We start from the raw sequence: 20590 nt of genomic DNA, 5'->3' as shown, positions 1-20590 counted from the left end.
CTAAAAACCTCCTGAACATTTTCACCAAAAAACAGACACATTTTTCTTAAACATTTTGGCGGAAAAAAAAAATCAAATCCAGTTGTTTGACATGTCGGAGAAAAAAATAATTTTGAATTTTGGCTTTTCAAATTTTTTTCCCCATTTTTTGGCCAGCTCTCCTGTATGTATTTGACGGGAGAAATCTGCCTTTCCTTCCCCAGGAACTTCAGCGGGAGCTGGAATTGTGTGGTATTTCTGAAAAATCAGCCACTTCCAGTTAGGTGCCTAGCTATGGATCAGGGATCCCAACTTTCTGCACCCCAATTTGAGAATCTTGGCCACAATCTTTAAAATGATATCAATTGAAACAGCCGAAATCACACCATGGCAAACGATAAGACTTAGGATAAACTTCAAACAACCAAAACCTCATCAATCAGCCCAGGCACTGCTCATCCATATACAGAACAAAGATAATACAGTGTATTGCATAATGTACTCAACAGGGCATTTCCCTTGGGGCACCAAGGCCTGATATTGCCAGATCCTGGGCAGCCTCCCCTCCCACTCTTTTCACTGGGAGTTGAAGGTGTTCAGGATCTTGCAGGGAGTGCTCGGCATATTCAGGAGCTGGTTCTTCATACAGCTGGGAATTCCTCAGCTGCCTGCCACACTTCCTACATAGCCATTAGCTTATTCCACTGGTGCCAGGCCATGTGGGCCTGCCTGCCTGCCAGGAGACAGTGTGTATGTTATAAATGATAGTAGCAAGCAGATCTCTGACCAAGTCACTGAAAGAACCAGACAAACGGAGACAGAGGCAGAGCGTCACAGAATTAAAGGCCAGAAGGAACCACCAGATAATTGATTATGACTTCCTATATATCACAGGCCAACATCACCACCCAGCATCCGCACATGGCTTGCTCAGGCCAATTCAATGGGGCTCACCTACTGTTCCCATAGGGCAGGGCTGCTTTGCCATCTGTCCTTGCCGGGTCCTAAACCACATGATCTCACGGGCTTCCACAGCATCACAGCTCTCTGCCCCTACAGCGGGGAGCTGGGAGGAGGCAGGTGGAAGGGGTGTAGTCATTTCATTGGGGACATCTACCACCAGAGAGGGCGTGCTTGTGCTCCTGTTCCTTCTGCCCGCGGCCGAGGTGGTGGTGGTGCGCCCGGTGCTTGTGGCAGTGAGGAGAAGAGGGGTGCTGGTGGTGGTGCTTCCCATGCCATGCGCCCCAGATGTCGATACTTCTGAAACCAAGCAAAAGTACATTAAAAAAATGCAGTTGCGGATCTCTTTGGCTTAGAGATGTTCTATCATAGAGGATACATAAATATTTCATGATGCACTGTTTACTCTACAAAATTAGCAAGGACCATAGGAAGCGACTGCATCAAAACTGTGTCCGAGTACCAAACAACTCATTAATTACAGCTTTGCGAAAGGTAGGCTTTCATAGTCCTTCCCAAAGCATAGCAAAGACACTCTCTTTACAGAGTGCAACTACATTACAAAACACATAAGAGGTGTTCGGTTTCTTCCAATCAAACATTAATTCCTTATTAAACCGTCCGCTGGTGACCACTGTAGGCAAGGGTGCTATATAAATAGGCCTGGAAGAATTAGATTTTTATTGCTAAATCTCAGCCAATGTCGACTTCACCTACATGCACAAACTGATGAAAAAATATTTCCATTGATAATCATTACAATTTATAGATCGGCAAAACAAGAGAAATGCCGCTTGAGAGCTTATTAGTGTCAAAAATCCAGAGATATACAATTTTGAATGAGGCTCATTACAAATGGACTAGCAAATGCATAGTAAAAACAGGCATAATCTGTTGATTTAAAGATATTTACTTTGAATATTTTGACATGTGAGGTTGACAATTTGTGTTTTAATGGTTCACAAAGCTTTAACTATCTCAAATCTACTCTCTCTAAATAATTGCCAGACCTCCCCCCGCCCCAAAACCATGAATATTCAAATAGATAAAAATGGGGGGGAAATGCTTAAAACCTATAATTTTGCACAACTGAACATTTAAATTGATAGAAATCTAAAACGATTCTTACAAATAAACATCAATATGATCTGTCAAAATTATCAAGACATAAAAATTGAATTCTACCACACCTACGTATAAGTATCTAAAATTACAACAGAATAGAGTAGATCTTTCAAGCAAGCTCATGTCACTCAGTGGTATTAACTGATGGATGGCTAATTTTGGCTGACCTGGAAAAGCCTTCCCCAGGAACTGCTGCTCAAAGAGATTCCCAGCACCCTGCTCAATGTCAGCCCCAGTGCAGAACTGCGCTAATGACTACCACCAATGACTGTGTGAAACATCCTTCCTGTATACATCACCCTCTTGCAGTGCCTGACAAGAGTACTGTCTTATGGAGAGTCATTCCAGCCACAAGTGCACACACAGGGATTAGCCCAGAGGTGCTTTATGGAACTGATTCATTCACATTCCGTAACAACTCCCGTGCTGATGCCTGATCCTACCAGTAATGCTGGCGCCCTCACAATGGAGCATGTATGGTGGCCTTAAAGGAACACCTCACAAAAGGCACATTCCTTGATGGTTTAATCATTAAAAGGATGTTCCATTAGAACTGTTGCTGACAAGAGGGGCCTGGCAGCAGTGAGAGGTTAACTAATTTAAAACCACATTAACCTGCTCTATGTTGCATAATTGCTCTGCTAAGTATTGTGTGTGAAAATATGGAGAGACAGTCCCCTTGTAATTACATTATTTTGCCTGCTATTTAGACCCACATGTTGGCTCTGATTAGGACTTCCGAAAAGCTGACCAAATAGAGCACTCTTATTAGGTTCTTCATTACAATGTGCACTTCAGGCTGAGACAGAGCTGTGGGTCCTGGCTCCCTACTGCCTTGTATCTTGTGCATTCATTTAAAGTGCCTCCATGCTGCACAGAGGGGGAATGAGTACACAATGCACAAGGGTAGAGGAGAACTGGCTTCCTGTTATCGCCACCGTCGAAAAAATGGATGCCTTTTCCACCACCTTTTCCTCACTGAGCAGGGACCCACCCCCATGACAGTATATCATACATTTTTGGTAGGAGACTGAGGCCTTCTGATTTTTCACTTGGCGTAACATTTTGCTTCACTCTTGAAACTAGGGCTTGCTGAAGTGTCCAGTTTGGGGAGAAACAAGAGTCCCACAAGCCCAGTTTCATGGCAGGAGAGTCACTGCAGCCCATGACACTACACAACACCATTTAAAGATATGTTGGCTTTTTCTCCTTAAAAGCAAATATACCCCTTGAGGCCCTGGAGACATACACTTTACCTAGTACTCCCTTGAGTGCAAGGGACTGGACTAGATGACCTCTCGAGGTCCTTTTCCAGTCCTACATTTCTATGAGTCTATGAACGTAGTGTCTGAGCACCTCATAATTGTTAATGTATTGATCCTCACAGCACCTTGCATGGTAGGGATAGGTTATCATCCCCATTACACAGGTGGAAAACTGAGGCAAAGTAACATGGGGAATCCAACCCATGGATTCAAACCCAGATCTCAGACCAGTGCGCTCACCATTGGACAATCTCTCTCTTCTATATTGAGCACTATGACTAGCTAGCTAAATATTCTTGGATGAATCTTAAGTTTTTAATGGGGAGATTTTTATCGGACTCAATTATCAATTTCTTGCCGTTTACATTTTTTTTAAAAAATCACTGTTTCTGTGATAACATTATTAGTTCAATGTACTTGCTTTATGGCTTTCCTCAGTGACAATCATACTGGGCCCAACCCTGTGATCTGTTCATTCAGCATCAGTTGCATGTGTTTTGCCCCTTTTGGGATCAGGCCCTTTATTATTAATCTCCTGACCCTAATTTGCCAGCATTAAACACTGTGGTCTATATGTGTGCATACAAGAACTGGGTTTGTCATGAGGCGGCTTTGAAAATCAGGGTCGTTTACCACAGGGCTGCTGATCATATTTTCTAGCATGTTCACACTGACTCACTTTCACTCTGTGTTCTGGGTTTGAATGAATCTCAAAAAAAGGCAAAGCAAAACTTCACAGAAATCACCAGGTTTCCCCTTGTTTCTGTTCAAAGCTGCACTAAAACACCAAGATACATATGCTCTCCATCTCAAGTTACTGCATGGCTAAAAGGTTCTTGAGAACTTCAGCAAATATGCTATAGTCAAATTTCACCTGCTTTTACTTTACAATGTGATTAGAAAGAAAGAAAGAAAGAAAGAAAGAAAGAAAGAAAGAAAGAAAGAAAGAAAGAAAGAAAGAAAGAAAGAAAGAAAGAAAGAAAGAAAGAAAATTGCCATAGGATGTTTCCAGTTGCCTTAGGTAACTATACATTACCTTTAATTTTCAGAATAACATATACTAAGTAGTGTGAATATAGAGATGGTCATGTCTATATTAGTTAAGGCACCTAAGGCAAAACTGACCTGTAATTATGAGTGACCACTCAATTTTTACAAACATTTCTGAGCGTAGGTGCAAAAGACAAATTGTTTTTCAAGAGTCAGTGGAGAACAATACCAGAATTAATGCCCAAGTATACATGGCCAACATTTTAATTAATGGGTGTCAAAAATTAGGGGGTAAGTCCATATTCAGGCAACTCACTAAGTGACCTGGTTTTCAAAATGATGAGTGCTCAGCAGCTCCCATTGACTTGAACAGAAATCTCGGGTTTTTTGAAATGTTGAGCCTGCCTTTTAGAAATAGTTATTGTAAATCTTGGAGTATATTGGTTTTAGGTTGTAGCTCTGTAAGGTTTATTTTATCAGGTATGCATGGGGAATTTACAAATATGTTCCCTTAGTCATAAAATGGCAGTTATTTTATCTGCCTAGACCCCTGGGCATTGATGCAAGAAGCAGTTTCAAGGGTATTCTTCTCTTTCTTTTGTATGTGTGTGTGTGTGCTTCTCTATTACCGTTACAAATAAATAAATAAAAACAATCTCAGCACTGAATGCAGCTTCACATGAAGGACAAACAATAAGAAAGGACAAAACAGCTGGTCTGAAGTCACCGAACAGAATTAGATGGACGGGATACTACCGAATTCAGTTCAAAGGTCTAATTATTCAACAAGTCACCATGATAATGAGTTCCAAAAGACAAGACTGCCATATTAACAGCAGTGAGTTTTACAGAACACAGAAAGCTCCCACTGTAGATTTCACGGACACATCCATGTACTTTAAAACCAACTTAATTGGTTAGTTGGAAAAGAATAAGAGATTGGAATCATTTACATATAAATAACTCTTAAATCCAAGTAAAACCACGAATAGACTGCAACTTGTGCAAATTTACTTGAATTTCTACAGTACAGAATACAGATGAGCTACCCAGATTTAGCCACATTGCCAATAAATGGTCAATTTGAAACTCGAAGAAAATCAGTGTTGCATGGGGCCATTTTAATAGAAGACACTACTTCATAATACAATGTTTTCTTACAGAAGAGCAGTAACCTTTAAAAATCATTAACCTTATTATAACTAGAAATGCGGATGTCTGGTTATTTTATTTTTATGGCTTGTTTTATTATGCTTTGCCATTTTGAGAGTTTAAGGTTAGATTTAGGGTAAATTTAGATTTCTATAACAAGCTTTAGATGCAGAACATTTGTGAGACTCTACACTTGGATTCTATGGAGCATCGTTCTGGTGCTAAATGTAACCCACAGAGCTACTGGGAAAGTCTGAGCCCTGGTTTAGGCAACCGTCCCTTCCCCTGGATAACCTAAAGCAATACTTTATTTTTTCTCCCCATATCCTATACGTATACGGAAAGTCTACATCAATAATATAAGACTAGCTTTTCCAGACATGCTCAGACTAGAGTGACAGCTACAAAAGGGCATTTCTAAGGTCCTCAGCAGGATAGCTGCAACTCACTAGGAAATATATAGATCTGCCTAATGGGCTGACTGTGTGAGGAAAAGATATGACCCATCTTCCCTGCTCTTTCTATTTCTCAAATTTCACAGAGTTCAAGACTTCAAGATCCATGCTCAGGCAAAACTCCCATTAGGCTCAGTGGGAATTTTGCCAGAGTAAAGACCAAGTAAGGACTATGCTCAAAACAAGCAGTGTTTTCAAGCACGTGGAATAACCACATCCTTTATTTTTTACTTCATTGCCTAAAGTGATAGCCCAGCTGTATTCATTTGGGCTAAGATCACTGTATGGGTTCCTGACACAGGAAGAATCCCATATGTCATCTCATACTCAGTTATATTCACTCCTTTGTGGCATTGTCAGACACCGGATTGTGTTCACCAGTGACCATACACTAGACTCATAGACATTAAGACCAGAAGGGACCATCATGATCATCGAGTCTGGCCTCTTGCACATTGCAGGCCACAGAATCTCACCCGCCCACGTCTGCAATAGGCCCATAACCTCTGGCTGAGTTACTGAAGTCCTCACATCTTGATTTAAAAACTGCAAGACTAATCTTTTTATATTACAATACAAACTGCTTTGATTCTAGGCAAGAGTGCCTGTCATCACCAAATCTTCATTTGCTCAGGTAATCTTTTAGCGTGTCTAAACATCAGGAAAATTACCCTGGGTAATTCATCTTTGGAACAACTTACCTAGGGACATGGTGGATTTTCCATCACTTGAAGCCTTTAAATCATTTCTCAAACTGGGGGGCCCGACCCAAAAGCGGGTCACAAGGCTGTTGTAGGGGGGTCGTGAGATCACAAAAATATTGCCAGGAGGAAGAGGGAGCTGGAGGGGGAGTGGGGATACAGCAGCTGCCTCTCTCTGGCCACCCAGTTCTGAAGGCAGTACTCCCACCAGCAGCAGTGCAGAAGTAAGGGTGGTGATACCTATGAGTATGTACACTAATTTGCTATCACTATTTTGGCGGGGAAAAGAGGGGTCGTCACTGCCTGAAATATTTTCAGAGGGGGGTCCCAGCAAAAAAGTTAAATCAAGGCTGGATATCTTTCTGAAAAGAGGTGATGCAGAAATTGCAGGATGAAGTTCTATGCCCTGCGTTAGGGAGGATGTCAGACTAGATGATCATCAAGATCCCTTCTGACCTGAAAACCTATGAATCTGTGGATCTAAAGGTTTGTTCTAGTATAAAGACACACAAAGAGTCAGTACTTCCTCATTTCAGAGGTGGGTGACGGAGTGCCTGCAGTTTCACAAAGGATGTTGTTAGTCTCTATTCGTTTTGTGGATACAGACTAACACGGCTGCTACTCTGAAACCAGCTAAATGAAGTGATTCTATAAGGCTCTACAGCAAGCTTGGAGAAAGCATGACATTCTAACAGATGTTGATGGCCAAGAAACCATGCATGTTCATCAGTTTGGATGCTATGAACAGGTCTCCCACTGAAAACACTGGAACAATTATTTAGAATGAAATTGAACAGTTCAACTACCATTGAAATTTAGAACAATCAAGTTATTTTCTCATACAAATCTTCTGTGTCTGCATTCACAATTATTTACATGTTGAGAAAATACAGCATTGCTAGTTTGTGAAAGGATGTTAGAAGCTCAAAACCTAAAAGTCTTTCTCTGCTGATTTTGTCCTTTTTCTATATGATAAATATTTGTTTTGCTTAGATCATTTAATTCCTTTCCTTTCTTTTTCTATCAAACAAGATATATTTATATGCTTAATAGGAAGGTTTAGATACCTCTTGAAAGAAAAAAAAATTCTGGTTTGAAATTTTTTTTAAAATCAAAACAGCTGTTTTTCTCTCTTCCACTGTCTTGTAAACATATCTTGAGTGAATTAGTTTCCTATTGGCATTGTCCAACACTTGTCACTGCATTTTTTTTAATCTTAGTAGAAAAAATATTTTTAATTGAAAAACCAGCCCTGTTTCTGTTTCTTTCTTTATGGATTTGATCCAAAGTCCACTGAAATCAATGGGAAGATTCTCATCAACTTCAGTAAGCTTTGGGTCAAGCCTTGCATGCATACTGGCATTATTAACAATGATATGAGCAAATATCTTGGAATATGACTTGTTGATTAACCACTAGAGTGAAATATCATCTTTGGTACATGAGGCGAAAGGGCAGCACCTTCCTGTGCTGTCCCATGTAATGTGTTTGTGTGTCTAGCTAGCTAGCTATATATCTCTGTACCCATTTGAATATTGTCTCCTGTATTCTACTGTCACATAGTAGCTATGGCATCAAAAATAGATTACCTTCCATTTCAAATAAAGAGAATTAACTATATATAACAGGAATAATTACTTGTGTTTACTAAAGAGGAAGGCCAAGTGTCTCTCATACCAAACCTATGGATTGCTCTCCATTATGCAAGGGCTCTCTTGCCAATCACAGATGAATCTGAACCAGAGACATATAGGAACACAAGAGTAAAATATGATTCTCCTGGACTCTTTCAGTAGCTGGGACTGCTGAAGGGATACATACAGGAAAAAGCCTGGGAGATGGGATTGGATGGAAAAAAGCCCAATGTGTCTCTATAGTCTGCTCAAGGTCTTCTATACCTGAACTCTTTGGAAACATGGGCCCAAACTAAGCCAAGTCAACTTGAAAGACATTCTTTAAGACAAGCTGTTCTTCCATCTCTGCCACAAAATCTAAGATGAGTGGGCAGTCGCTGGAACACGCTGATTTTGACGTTGGTCCAAACATTCACAAACATTTTGACAAACATGGAAAGAGGTTCACATGGATCCAGACCAAATTTTAGGTGAATTCTGAATGCCAGGACAGGATTTACTGCAGCGGCCCAAAATCTGATGCAAACTCAATAGCTTTACCTGGATTCAACCTGAGGCCAGTTAAAACATTGTGATTTATCCAAACTTCACTTTGAGCTTTTAAAATGTATTTGAAAACCAGAATGAACATAAAATTCAAGGGTGGGAAACCAAAAAAACCACTGTGCTCCACTGCAGGATGCTAGACTCCTTCTCTCCCACTAACCCACATTGCCCCAGTGATTTAATTATTCAGATTCCAAATGCTAAACATGCAGAACCAGACTGTCCAAAGAGCTCAGCGTTACAGCTGGGCACATTTTTTCCCATCAAAACAGTTTCTTTCAATGGAAATTTAGGTTCTTGACTAAACTAAACTTATCACAAAAAAATTCTGTCTTCTGTGGACATTTTTGAGTTTTTCTCAAAAACCTTCTGGCCAAATCCTGAAAACGTTCTGGTTTGGGCTGAAAATTTTTGGTTTTGGGTTTTTTTTTTCCTTCAATAAAAAGGTGACAATTTTATGTGGGAAAAATACCCATTTTCCAGTCCGCATTATTGAGCACCCAGCAGCTCTCTTATCGGGCCCCTTCAATTTTTATCTGAGAAACAGATGTTCATTCTCATTCCAAAATACCCGTCACCTTTGATCTTTTCCAAAAAGTCACAGGACCTGACGTCTCAGTTTAAAATGTAAGCCTGTAGAGAGCCATTCAAAAAAGATGCGTTTCTTGGCCCAACTATGGGGCTACAGCAACCAGATTTAAATATTTAACTGCTGCATATTACATTTAACACAGGGAAATGTGAAGAATTTCCCCGGCTTTGGCACCAGGTAGTTAGGAAAGTGCTATATCACATCTGTGTTTATTATCATCACCCTTCTCAGCTTCTATCAGGCCATGGCTAGATAAAGATCTTACCCAGAATCTTACTTGCTCTCTCTTATTCAATGCCCAGGCTACCTCTGTGAATCTCTCTCACTCTTCAGAAGCCTTCTAGTAAGATCACTCATCACAAGCTTTTACTCTCACCTTTTGCAATTCCTTCTGAACATTTGGACAGAAATTAAAACTGGGCCATCAGTCATAGTACAGGGGAAGCTAATGTCTCTTCACTATCATAGAATATCAGGGTTGGGAGGGACCTCAGGAGGTCATCTAGTCCAACCCCCTGCTCAAAGCAAGACCAATCCCCAAGTTTTGCCCCAGATCCCTAAATGGCCCCCTCAAGGATTGAACTCACAACCCTGGGTTTAGCAGGCCAATGCTCAAACCACTGAGCTATCCGTCCGCCCCTCATGTCGTAATGCTTTTGGAAATGCAGACTAACTATGCCTATAGAAGCCCTGGTAAACAGAGAAACGTTACAGAGGAGCTGATCTAATAGACAGTGCATCAGGATTTATTATAAATGCACTAATCTAACAGATCTGAGAGTTCAGTCGAAGAGCTATTTTTAGGTGATCTAGCTTTAAATCACTCCATTTATGTGCAAACACTGTCATATGTGGCTGCATTATTTAGAATTAACGTATTTTAAAATATCAGATCTGCCTTTTTTATGTCACATGTTATTTCAAAAAGGATGATCATATCCCCACTCCTTTTCCCACCCCCGGGGTACAACAGCTGCATATTATTACTGAAAGTATGTAGGGAACTTCTAACCTCCTAAACAATCTATGTTCCCCAGTGTGATTCACATCCATCAGAGCCTTGGTTGCAGGTCTGATACATAGAATCATAGATATTAAGGTCAGAAGGGACCATTATGATCGTCTAGTCTGACCTCTTGCACAACGCAGGGCACAGAATCTCACCCACCCACTCCTGTAACAAACCTCTAACCTATGTCTGAGCTACTGAAGTCCTCAAATCGTGGTTTAAAGACTTCGAGGTGCAGAGAATCCTCCAGCAAGTGCCCCACGCTGCAGAGGAAGGTGAAAACCCCCCAGGTCCTCTGCCAATCTGCCCTGGAGGAAAATTCCTTCCCGACCCCAAATATGGCGGTCAGCTAAACCCTGAGCAAGTGGGCAAGACTCCCAGCCAGTCATCCAGGAAAAAATTCTCTATAGTAACTCAGATCCCACCCCATCTAACATCCCATCACAGGCCACTGGGCATATCTACTGCTAATAGTTGGAGATCAATTAATTGCCAAAATTAGGCTATCCCATCATAGCATCCCTTCCATAAACTTATAAATCTTAGTCTTGAAGCCAGATATGTCTTTTGCCCCACTGCTCCCCTTGGAAGGCTGTTCCAGAACTTCACTCCTCTGATGGTTTAAAAACCTTCATCTAATTTCAAGTTTAAACTTCCTGATGGCCAGTTTCTATCCATTTATTCTTGTGTCCACATTGGTACTGAGCTTAAATAATTCCTTTCCCTCGTGGTATTTATCCCTCTAATATATTTATAGAGAGCAATCATATCTCCCCTCAGTCTTCTTTTGGTTAGGCTAAACAAGCCAAGCTCTTTGAGTCTCCTTTCATAAGACACGTTTTCCATTCCTCGGATCATCCTAGTAGTCCTTCTCTGTACCTGTTCCAGTTTGATTTCATCTTTCTTAAACATGGGAGACCAGAACTGCACACAATATTCCAGATGAGGTCTCACCAGTGCCTTGTATAATGGTACTAACACCTCCATATCACTACTGGAAATACCTTGCCTGATGCATCCCAAGACTGCATTAGCTTTTTTCACGGCCATATCACTTTGGCAGCTCATAGTCATCCTGCGATCAACCAATACTCCGAGGTCCTTCTCCTCCTCTGTTACTTCCAAGTGATGCGTTCCCAGCTTATAACAAAAATTCTTGTTATTAATCCCTAAATGTATAACCTTATACTTTCCACTAACCCTAAATTTCATCCTATTACTATTACTCCAGTTTACAAGGTCATCCAGATCTTCCTGTATGATATCCCGGTCCTTCTCTGTATTGGCAATACCTCCCACCCTTGTGTCATCTGCAAACTTTATTGGCACATTCCCTCTTTTTGTGCCATGGTCAGTAATGAAAAGATTAAATAAGATTGGTCCCAAAACCGATCCCTGAGGAACTCCACTGGTAACCTCCCTCTAGCCTGACAGTTCACCTTTCAGTGTGACCCACTGTAGTCTCCCCTTTAACCAATTCCTTATCCACCATTCAATTTTCATATTGATCCCCATCTTTTCCAATTTAACTAATAATTCCCCATGTGGCACCATATCAAATGACTTACTGAAATAGAGGTACATTAGATCCACTGCGTTCCCTTTGTCTAAAAAATCTGTTACTTTCTCAAAGAAGGAGATCAGGTTGGTTTGGCATGATCTACCTTTTATAAAGCCATGTTGTATTTGTCCCAATTACCATTGACCTCGATGTCCTTAACTACTTTCTCCTTCCAAATTTTTTCCAAGACCTTGAATACTACAGATGTCAAACTAACAGGCCTGTAGTTACCCGGATCACTTTTTTTCCCTTTCTTAAAAGTAGGAACTATATTAGCAATTTTCCAGTCATATGGTATTATCCCTGACTTTACAGATTCATTAAAAATTCTTACTAATGGGCTTGCAATTTCATGTGCCAGTTCCTTTAATATTCTTGGATGAAGATTATCTGGGCCCCCCGATTTAGTCCCATTAAGCTGTTAAAGTTTGGCTTCTACCTCGGATGTGGTAATATCTACCTCCATAACCTCCTTCCTATTTGTCGTTACACCATTATCCCTAAGCTCTTCATTAACCTCATTAAAGAATGAGGCAAAGTATTTGTTTAGATATTGGGCCATGCCTAGATTATCCTTAACCTCCACTCCATCCTCAGTGTTTCTTCTTTCTTTGTCTTCCAACTTGCATACCTCAAACTCCTTTAAAGAGAAAACCAGCAGGAATTCCCCAATACCTCATCGTTGTAGAAATCACTTTTGATTTCAACAACAGATACTGTCAGTTTTCATTCTAGCCACTTTCACGCATGCACACACACACACAAATAGCTTGAATAGATTTACTGCAGGTCAAGATTTTCAGGGGGGGTTCTTGTTTTTTAATTACACTAGCTGTATTACACCCACAAAGGGAAACATGGTTTTTTGTTTCTTGAGAGAAAGAGCAAATGTAAAAAAAAGATTGAATGTAGAAAACTATTTTTTCTTGGCAGTTTTGGAGAGAGATCGATGTAATTTTTATTGAGGAACTGTAATTTTATTGCATCTTACCTACGCTTTTTTGTATTTTCCTCCGTATTTTGAATTGCATACTTTATATCCAGTCAGTGCCATAAAATCCTTTTTTTTTTCCTGCCATTTGACAGCAGTAGTCTGTGTCTGTATTTGCTACCTTTCAGCATATGGAAACATAACCGAGTGCCAAAAAAACTGAAGGGTTATGACCAAGTGGCTTTAGGGGATGATAGTGACTGACCTAATCAATGCAGCCAAAGCTCACAATGAGTCCTTCCATTAGCCAAAGATCTCAGCTACAGAATGTCCCCTTGCATTTTGACTACTGGCTACTATATTTGCTTTTTCAATTCAGGCTATAAATATAACTTTACTGCAAAATAACTATTTTTTGAACTTCTTCTTATCCTTGTGCATAAAGTCTTTGATCTGGATTTATTCAATGAGATGGGCTATTGCCCACTGAGAAATGTCTTGGGATCTTTTAAACATATAATAATTTAAACATGGAATGGCTGGATGGTTGCTTTTCAATTTGCGAAATGGCTCAAAGTCTGTAAATAAAACGGAATTGGATGGCTTTCAAAAGCACAGATTATGTTTTTCAATTCTCAGTGACTCAATGCTTCCAAGATGCACTCCAGCAAGTCTCATATTAATATTTAAAAACTGGTTGTGTTTTGCTGTTACGCTTGAGAAAGAGAGCATGCACTACAAAACAAAACAAAAAAATAACACTGGAACTACAGAGATGTAGCTCTAACCCTTTGCAGTACATGCATGTACAACGTGAGTGGGTGGGATGGAAGCAGGTTGTGGAGGCTTTCTTCCCCGTGCCTGATGACTTAAGAGATGAATATGGTAAAGAACGCTTTCCGCATTCAACTTGTTTACTACATATCTGCCATGACAATATTTTCAGATTCTCTTAATTCCCAGGTGCTCGCAGGCTAGGGATTTGAGCAAACGTGCTTTGCCGATGTGTCAGCAAATTGAAATTAAAAAGAGGAGAGGGAGAGGAAAATGTCAGAAAAAGCAAAAGTCACAGGGAGACTGCTTAACCTTCTTTTCCCCCTTCAATCCAAGTGTGGATTAACTACATTAAGATGCAAATCAGACTGCACTACAGTGCACTGGACAAAGGACTGAACGCAGGGCTTCTTGTTTACATATTAGCTGTTGAATGGATACTTTTCTTTTATTATCCCCTAATAATGATTTTGCCTAGTCAAACAGCAGCAAGAATGATAACCCCCCACCTCCAACACACACATTAAAGTTTGTTTTACTTCTCTCATGAAAACCATGCATTTTCCCTAGTGTCGCAGGGCCACTGTTGTTCCAACACAGATAAAAAATTCCCACTGCTAAGGCAAATCTGAATGCTGCTGAGTGCTTTTCTCTAGAGGGCACTGTGCTCTGCCTAGTCTCTGCTTGTAGTGTGTTTTATTTATTTCTTTTACTGTGTACTCCTTCATGAGTTGTCAATAGATTAAATTACAAAGAGAGTTGCTGATTTAAACCTCCAGAAGCAGGGAAATGCAGAGAAAAGGCAGCCTCTCCCCGCCCTCAAAGCTCACTCTCTTGTGCCTAGCTGTGGCAAGTATATGCTATGCTGTCATTGTCCCGAGACTTCTCCCGTAACTCGGCACTACAGAATGAAGAGCGGACAAAGGTTTCAGACTCTGACTCGCTTCTGATTCTGAATTTCATTGCTTGGATAATTTCATACCCTTCACGTTACTTCATCAAACCCACCTGTGATTTAACTTCCTCCTTTGGGGACAGGGGGAAAGCAGACAGAAGGGCAGGGAATATGTTTGCATTAAACAAAACAAACCTCTCATGTGAACACATTACATTAACCTGACAAGAGTCTATTATGAGAACATCAATATTCAGATCTTTTTCAAAACAAAGCATGTTCCCTCACAGACCATAAGGCACTCTTTAGATCCCTTCCAGTATGCTTTATTATTTTGCATAGGTATTTAAATATTGTGTAAAGCTTGGTCCGGTATTGTTATTATTCATATTCAGCGATCTGCTTTCATGCCCCTAACTACAGGATTGAGGCCTAAATTGATTTTATGGAGGACTGATATTGTACAAAGGGCTTTCACACCAAATGAGATATTAACATTGTGAACAAAAGTTGTTACAGTGTGGCGGATTTTTAATACACACACACACACACACACACACAGAGTATATTTTCGATAGATAGATAGAATTAAAAAGCAAACAAAAAAAGACAAAGGGCAATCATTTAAAAAGTGCCCATGGCCCAGATCCTCAAAGGCACTGCACACCTAACTTCCATCCACATCCTCAAAGGTATTTCGATACACTACTAGAGCAGAGCTGAAAGAGGCTCCATACGGCTCCTACCCCAAGTGAAATCTTGGGAACTGGGGAATGTTGGCCAATCAACACCCACCCCACAACCTGGCTGGCCAATGAGTGCCAGAGACTCCAACAGATGGGACACCAGGTATCCTTCCGCGAACGTCTCCTTCACTCACTGCTGAGGCCACCATCTTTACCACTGTCCACCAAAAGTGTCTCCACCCACTGAGATGGGGGTGACACTTGACGTGGACACAGCAGTGAAATGAAGATAGAACCATGGATGAATTGTGTCAGGAGGGGTGCTACCTGCCCATCACCCACACTCCCCTATGCCAGGCATTGAATTTGTTCCAGTTCAAGGGCTGCAGGTTTCCGACCATATAACCCATAAATTGCAGTAGACTCTCTTCAGCCTACCCCTCGCTGGGAGTCAGGCAGCTAAACACCTTTGAGGCTCTGGGCCTAAGTAATTTATGACCCCAAGTCCCATTTTGTCCCCAAATCTAACCTTGGTGCTTTAAGGGCCTCAGTCTCATTAACTTTCCATGACACACGCTGCGACGTCACATAAGCACTTTTGAACGTGTTACCCAAAATCTTGATTTCAAAAACAAATGTTAATAAGAATATGGCGAAAACCACGAATGCTAATTTCTAATCTTAAAACTCAGCACCTAAATTTTACTTTGCCAAAAGTTAATTGAGGCAAACACCTGGCACTGTCCACGGAGTTTAAGCCTGAAATAAATCTTGCAGTAAATGAGAAGATGCTCTGTTGACTTTGCTGGGCTTTAAATCAGGCCCATAAAAAGGAGAGACATCAATATTTGTAATGGGGAAATGAACATCGATATAATGACAAGAAACTGAACGTCAACACAGTTCGAAGAAAATGTAAGATGTTGAAGTAATGAAATCAGGTTAATAAAGTCCTCTGGAGTCATTTTAAAATGTTTTATCTTATTCTCCTTGAGTAACTCTAATAAGAACAAATAGGTTTCAGAGTAGCAGCCGTGTTAGTCTGTATTCGCAAAAAGAAAAGGAGTACTTGTGGCACCTTAGAGACTAACCAATTTATTTGAGCATGAGCTTTCGTGAGCTACAGCTCACTTCATCCGATGAAATGAGCTGTAGCTCATGAAAGTTTATGCTCAAATAAATTGGTTAATCTCTAAGGTGGCACAAGTACTCCGTTTCTTTTTAAGAACAAATAGCTGCCATGTGTATGGAACAAAAGTGACAGTTTAATCGAAAAAGGGGAATGTCTTCTAAACATACACACACAGTAAACTGGTGCATACCCAACTTGTCATTTAAAAAAAAAATCTATTAGTTGGCTAAACTTGCACACATTTCAAATGTTTTTATTAATGACATAAGATATGAACATCTATTAGAAAGCCAGAAGAAAAAAAAGCAAGAGAAGCATGCAATCTGGATCAGCTTCAAAAAAGGACATCAGAGACTCTTTGTTCAGATTTTAGCATAAGTGCAGGATAAAATTACTGGTTCAATAAACTGCTAAAGAAGCACACTATGTTTCTAACACATAGCCCAAGACTAATTTTATATTTCTTATGATTAAAACAAAACAAGGAAATAATAGCAAGCTGTACTTTGATATTCTCCCCTTCAATTTCTAATCTACTAAAATTCATTTGCATTGTAAATATTTGCCAGAGAGATGCTCACCCCATCTGCCATTAATGATTTAGATAATGGCATAGAGTATACACTTATAAAGTTTGTGGATGATACCAAGCTGAGAGGGGTTGCAAGTGATTTGGAGGATAGGATTAAAATTCAAAATGATCTGGACAAACGGGAGAAAAGGTCTGAAGTAAACAGGATGCAATTCAATAAGGACAAATTTCAAGTATACCACTTAGGAAGGAAAAATCAGTTGCACACATACAAAATGGGAAATGACTGCCTAGAAAGGAGTACTGAGGAAAGGGATCTGGGGGTCATAGTGGATCACAAGCTAAATATGAGTCAACAGTGTAATAACGTTGCAAAAAAACCAAACATCATTCTGGGATGTATTAGCAGAAGTGTTGTAAGCAAGACACGAGAAATAATTCTTCCACTCTACTCTGCACTGATTAGGCCTCAACTGGAGTATTGTGTCCAGTTCTGGGCACCACATTTCAAGAAAGATGTGGACAAATTGGAGAAAGTCCAGAAAAGAGCAACCAAAATGATTAATGATCTAGAAAACATAAGGGAAGGTTGAAAAAACCTTGAGGGAAGGCTGAAAAAAATGGGTTTGTTTAGTCTGGAAAAGAGAAGACTGAAAGGGACATGATAACAGTTTTCAAGTACATAAAAGGTTGTTACAAGGAGGCGGGAGAAAAATTGTTCTCCTTAACCTCTAAGGATAGGACAAGAAGCAATGGGTTTAAATTGCAGCAGGGGAGGTTTAGGTTGGACACTAAGAAAAACTTCCTATCTGTCAGAGTAGTTAAGCGCTGGAGTAAATTACCTAGGGAGGTTGTGGAATCTCCATCATTAGAGATTTTTAAGAACGGGTTAGACAAACACCTGTCAGGGATGGTCTAGTTAATACAGGACTGGACTAGATGAACTTTCGGGGTACCTTCCAGTCCTACTATTCTATAACCTGTAATGTTATTAGCTTTGGGCCTTTCACGTTCCATGCATGTGACAACAGACAAGGAGCCCTTGATATATTTAGTGGGCATTAGGCATCCCAGTCTCCCTAAATTTTCTATATACTAAAATGAAAACAGAGTCTTTGCAATGGTTTCCCTACACTAAACAACCTACCAGTCTCCAGCATATTTACATTACCTACACAGAACTGACATTATGTAATAATGATGACAACACTGTGAAAGCTCAGAACCTGACTTACTCTGGTTACCAAAAGTGACTCGTCCTCCATTATGTTAAATCTAAGTGAGAAGAAGCACAAGGCTGAAGCTCAAGGGATAGTTTATAAGGAGAGAATGGTCTGCCAGGTCACAGGAGCTACAACATCAAAATCCCCTCAGAAACAAACTTAAATAACAAAATTCGTAGCCCAGCTATTTGGTTTCTTCCTCCAGCTGCCGTTACACTATTGGCAAAGAAACCAGTGAACATGCTAGCTCCAAATGAAGTTTAGATGAGTTTAAAAAGTGTGATTTCAGAAGCTAAGGCCTTGCGGAGCATTTGTCAAATCAGGCTAATTTTATTGACCTAACAGCCTCGAACTTCCTCACAAACAAAGTCTCAAACATGTGAGCATCAGGAAGCCAGGGGTCTGTATTTCGGGTGTTCTTTCATTTTGTACATCTACCATACAAATTGATTCAATAAAGCAGAAGGTAAATACACATTTAGAGTGAGAGGCAGAGGGGTCTGTCGTCTTTGGAAGATCAGGAAATGTCAGATATTAGCAATATAATGGAAGAGGTCAGTTAGGAAACCAGCATTTGCCAACAAATTCCACTGAAAGGTACCTAGGATACTACCCTTTTCTCTTATTCTTGAGACAGGAAATAACAGTAGCCCAGATCTTCAAATTTCCCATGGGAAGGTTGAAAGAAGGCAGAGTGTTGCCTCTGTGGCAATTAGCCCTCTTTCCCTGGTCAATGGGGATGTTCCACCACTGACACTTCCCTCTGAAAGAATCCTGCATTGGATCGAGCACACCAGAGGTTGAACAGAGAACGAGCTGTTTTCCACAGCATCATCCCCCTGCTTTGCACCAGGATTTTCATGTGACAATCTTTTAGGCAGAAAATAACATTGCTCAAGTGTGACCTAGCCCTCTGGTAGCTGCATTTTCTCTTGGCAAATGCAAGATCTTGGATTGCCATCACTATAGGTGCAAAAAAAAATTGTTAATGTCTGGACTATACACAGCTTCTAAAGTGCACCCTTTTTACAGGCTCTGTTGCTGGTTACAACTCAGTTTAGGGTTTATTAGAATTGAAACACACATGCAAGAGACATTCTGGCTGAGGATGACAGTAACATTAAAAATAAGCTGGTAACTTGATAGAAGCATATTCCACAAGGGGTTATTCATCCTGTCTCATACTGCAAGAAGGAGGAGACAATCAATGAAAATGAAAGGTAGCAAATTCAAAACTGATCAAAGGAAAAACTTTTTCACACAATTAGCAGGTGGAACTCACTGGCAAAAGACATGGAGGCCAAAAGTTTAGAAAAAGATTTAGACATTTACGTGGGCAACCAGAATACTAGATTTCAGAGTAACAGCTGTGTTAGTCTGTATTCGCAAAAAGAAAAGGAGTACTTGTGGCACCTTAGAGACTAACCAATTTATTTGAGCATAAGCTTTCGTGAGCTACAGCTCACTTCATCGGATGCATACTGTGGAAGTGAGCTGTAGCTCACGAAAGCTTATGCTCAGATAAATTGGTTAGTCTCTAAGGTGCCACAAGTACTCCTTTTCTTTTTTCAGAATACTAGAGTTATAATAGTAACTATTAATATGAACAAACAAGAGCTTTACAAGGAATCTAAACCCCATTTCAGGGCATACAACCTCTAAATTAACTGGGGTTCAATGAAACTCTTCTCCAGGATCAGGTTATTCCATAAATGGTACTGCAGGGTTTTTTCCCCACTCTTCTGAAGCATTTGGTGCTGGCCACTCTCAGAGGCAGGATACTGGGCTAGATGGACCACTGCTCTGATCCATTATGGCAATCCTTATGTTCCTACTATGTATTTTCTCAATACGACCACTTAGTCCTCTTGGCATCAGTCAGTTGTACAGGGCCAGGCCCTCTGACCTACAAGATACTATGCTGAGTTAAGCTGTTATTTTCCTTTATTAAGCCTCATATTATTTGAAAGCAGGGATACCAATCCACTTACAATCAACACACAGTCTCCAGCTCATTTCCAGGGCACAATACTCAGAAAATTCAGACACTGAGATGCCTGGGAACAGATTCCAAGAGAGCAACATACTAGAAGTAACCGAGAGGCAGCATTCGTTAAGCACTACTGGCTCCAGACAGATAACGGACTGCAATGGGAATTACATTTCCTGGGCCAGATTCTGCCTTTGGTTACATCTGTGGAAATTCAGTTACTTCAGCAAGGTTCCAGTGGGTAGAACCTGTCACCTCTAAGTCTAGGGATTTGTCTACACTGCAATCTGAGGCGTGGCTGCAGCTCGGGGAGATGTTCCCACACTGGCATGGCTAACAATAGCTGTGTAGACACAGCGGCTCAGGCTTCAGCACTGGCTTTGTAAGCACACTGGGGACCGTAGGTACATATTGGTGTTGCCAGCCTGTGCTAAAGCCCATGACCCCACATCTACACT

At 40.5% G+C, this 20590-nt stretch overlaps 1 protein-coding gene across 36 annotated transcripts in view; it reads right to left on the bottom strand.

Moving 5' to 3' along the window:
- Positions 1–20590, bottom strand: part of ADGRL3 (adhesion G protein-coupled receptor L3) — an 806525-nt gene that overhangs the window by 181839 nt on the left and 604096 nt on the right. For 24 of the 36 annotated variants that reach the window (XM_037896575.2, XM_037896573.2, XM_037896571.2 and 21 more), the window contains one exon: positions 934–1239. In XM_037896575.2, the coding sequence (XP_037752503.1) occupies positions 934–1239 (306 nt within the window). The remainder of the gene's footprint in view (positions 1–933; positions 1240–20590) is intronic. The other 12 variants (XM_037896572.2, XM_043545213.1, XM_037896570.2 and 9 more) reach the window with 1 other exon arrangement.

The sequence above is a fragment of the Chelonia mydas genome, chromosome 4, assembly GCF_015237465.2.
Source record: "Chelonia mydas isolate rCheMyd1 chromosome 4, rCheMyd1.pri.v2, whole genome shotgun sequence".
Classification (NCBI taxonomy): domain Eukaryota; kingdom Metazoa; phylum Chordata; order Testudines; family Cheloniidae; genus Chelonia; species Chelonia mydas.
This window is presented reverse-complemented; position numbering and strand designations above follow the sequence as displayed.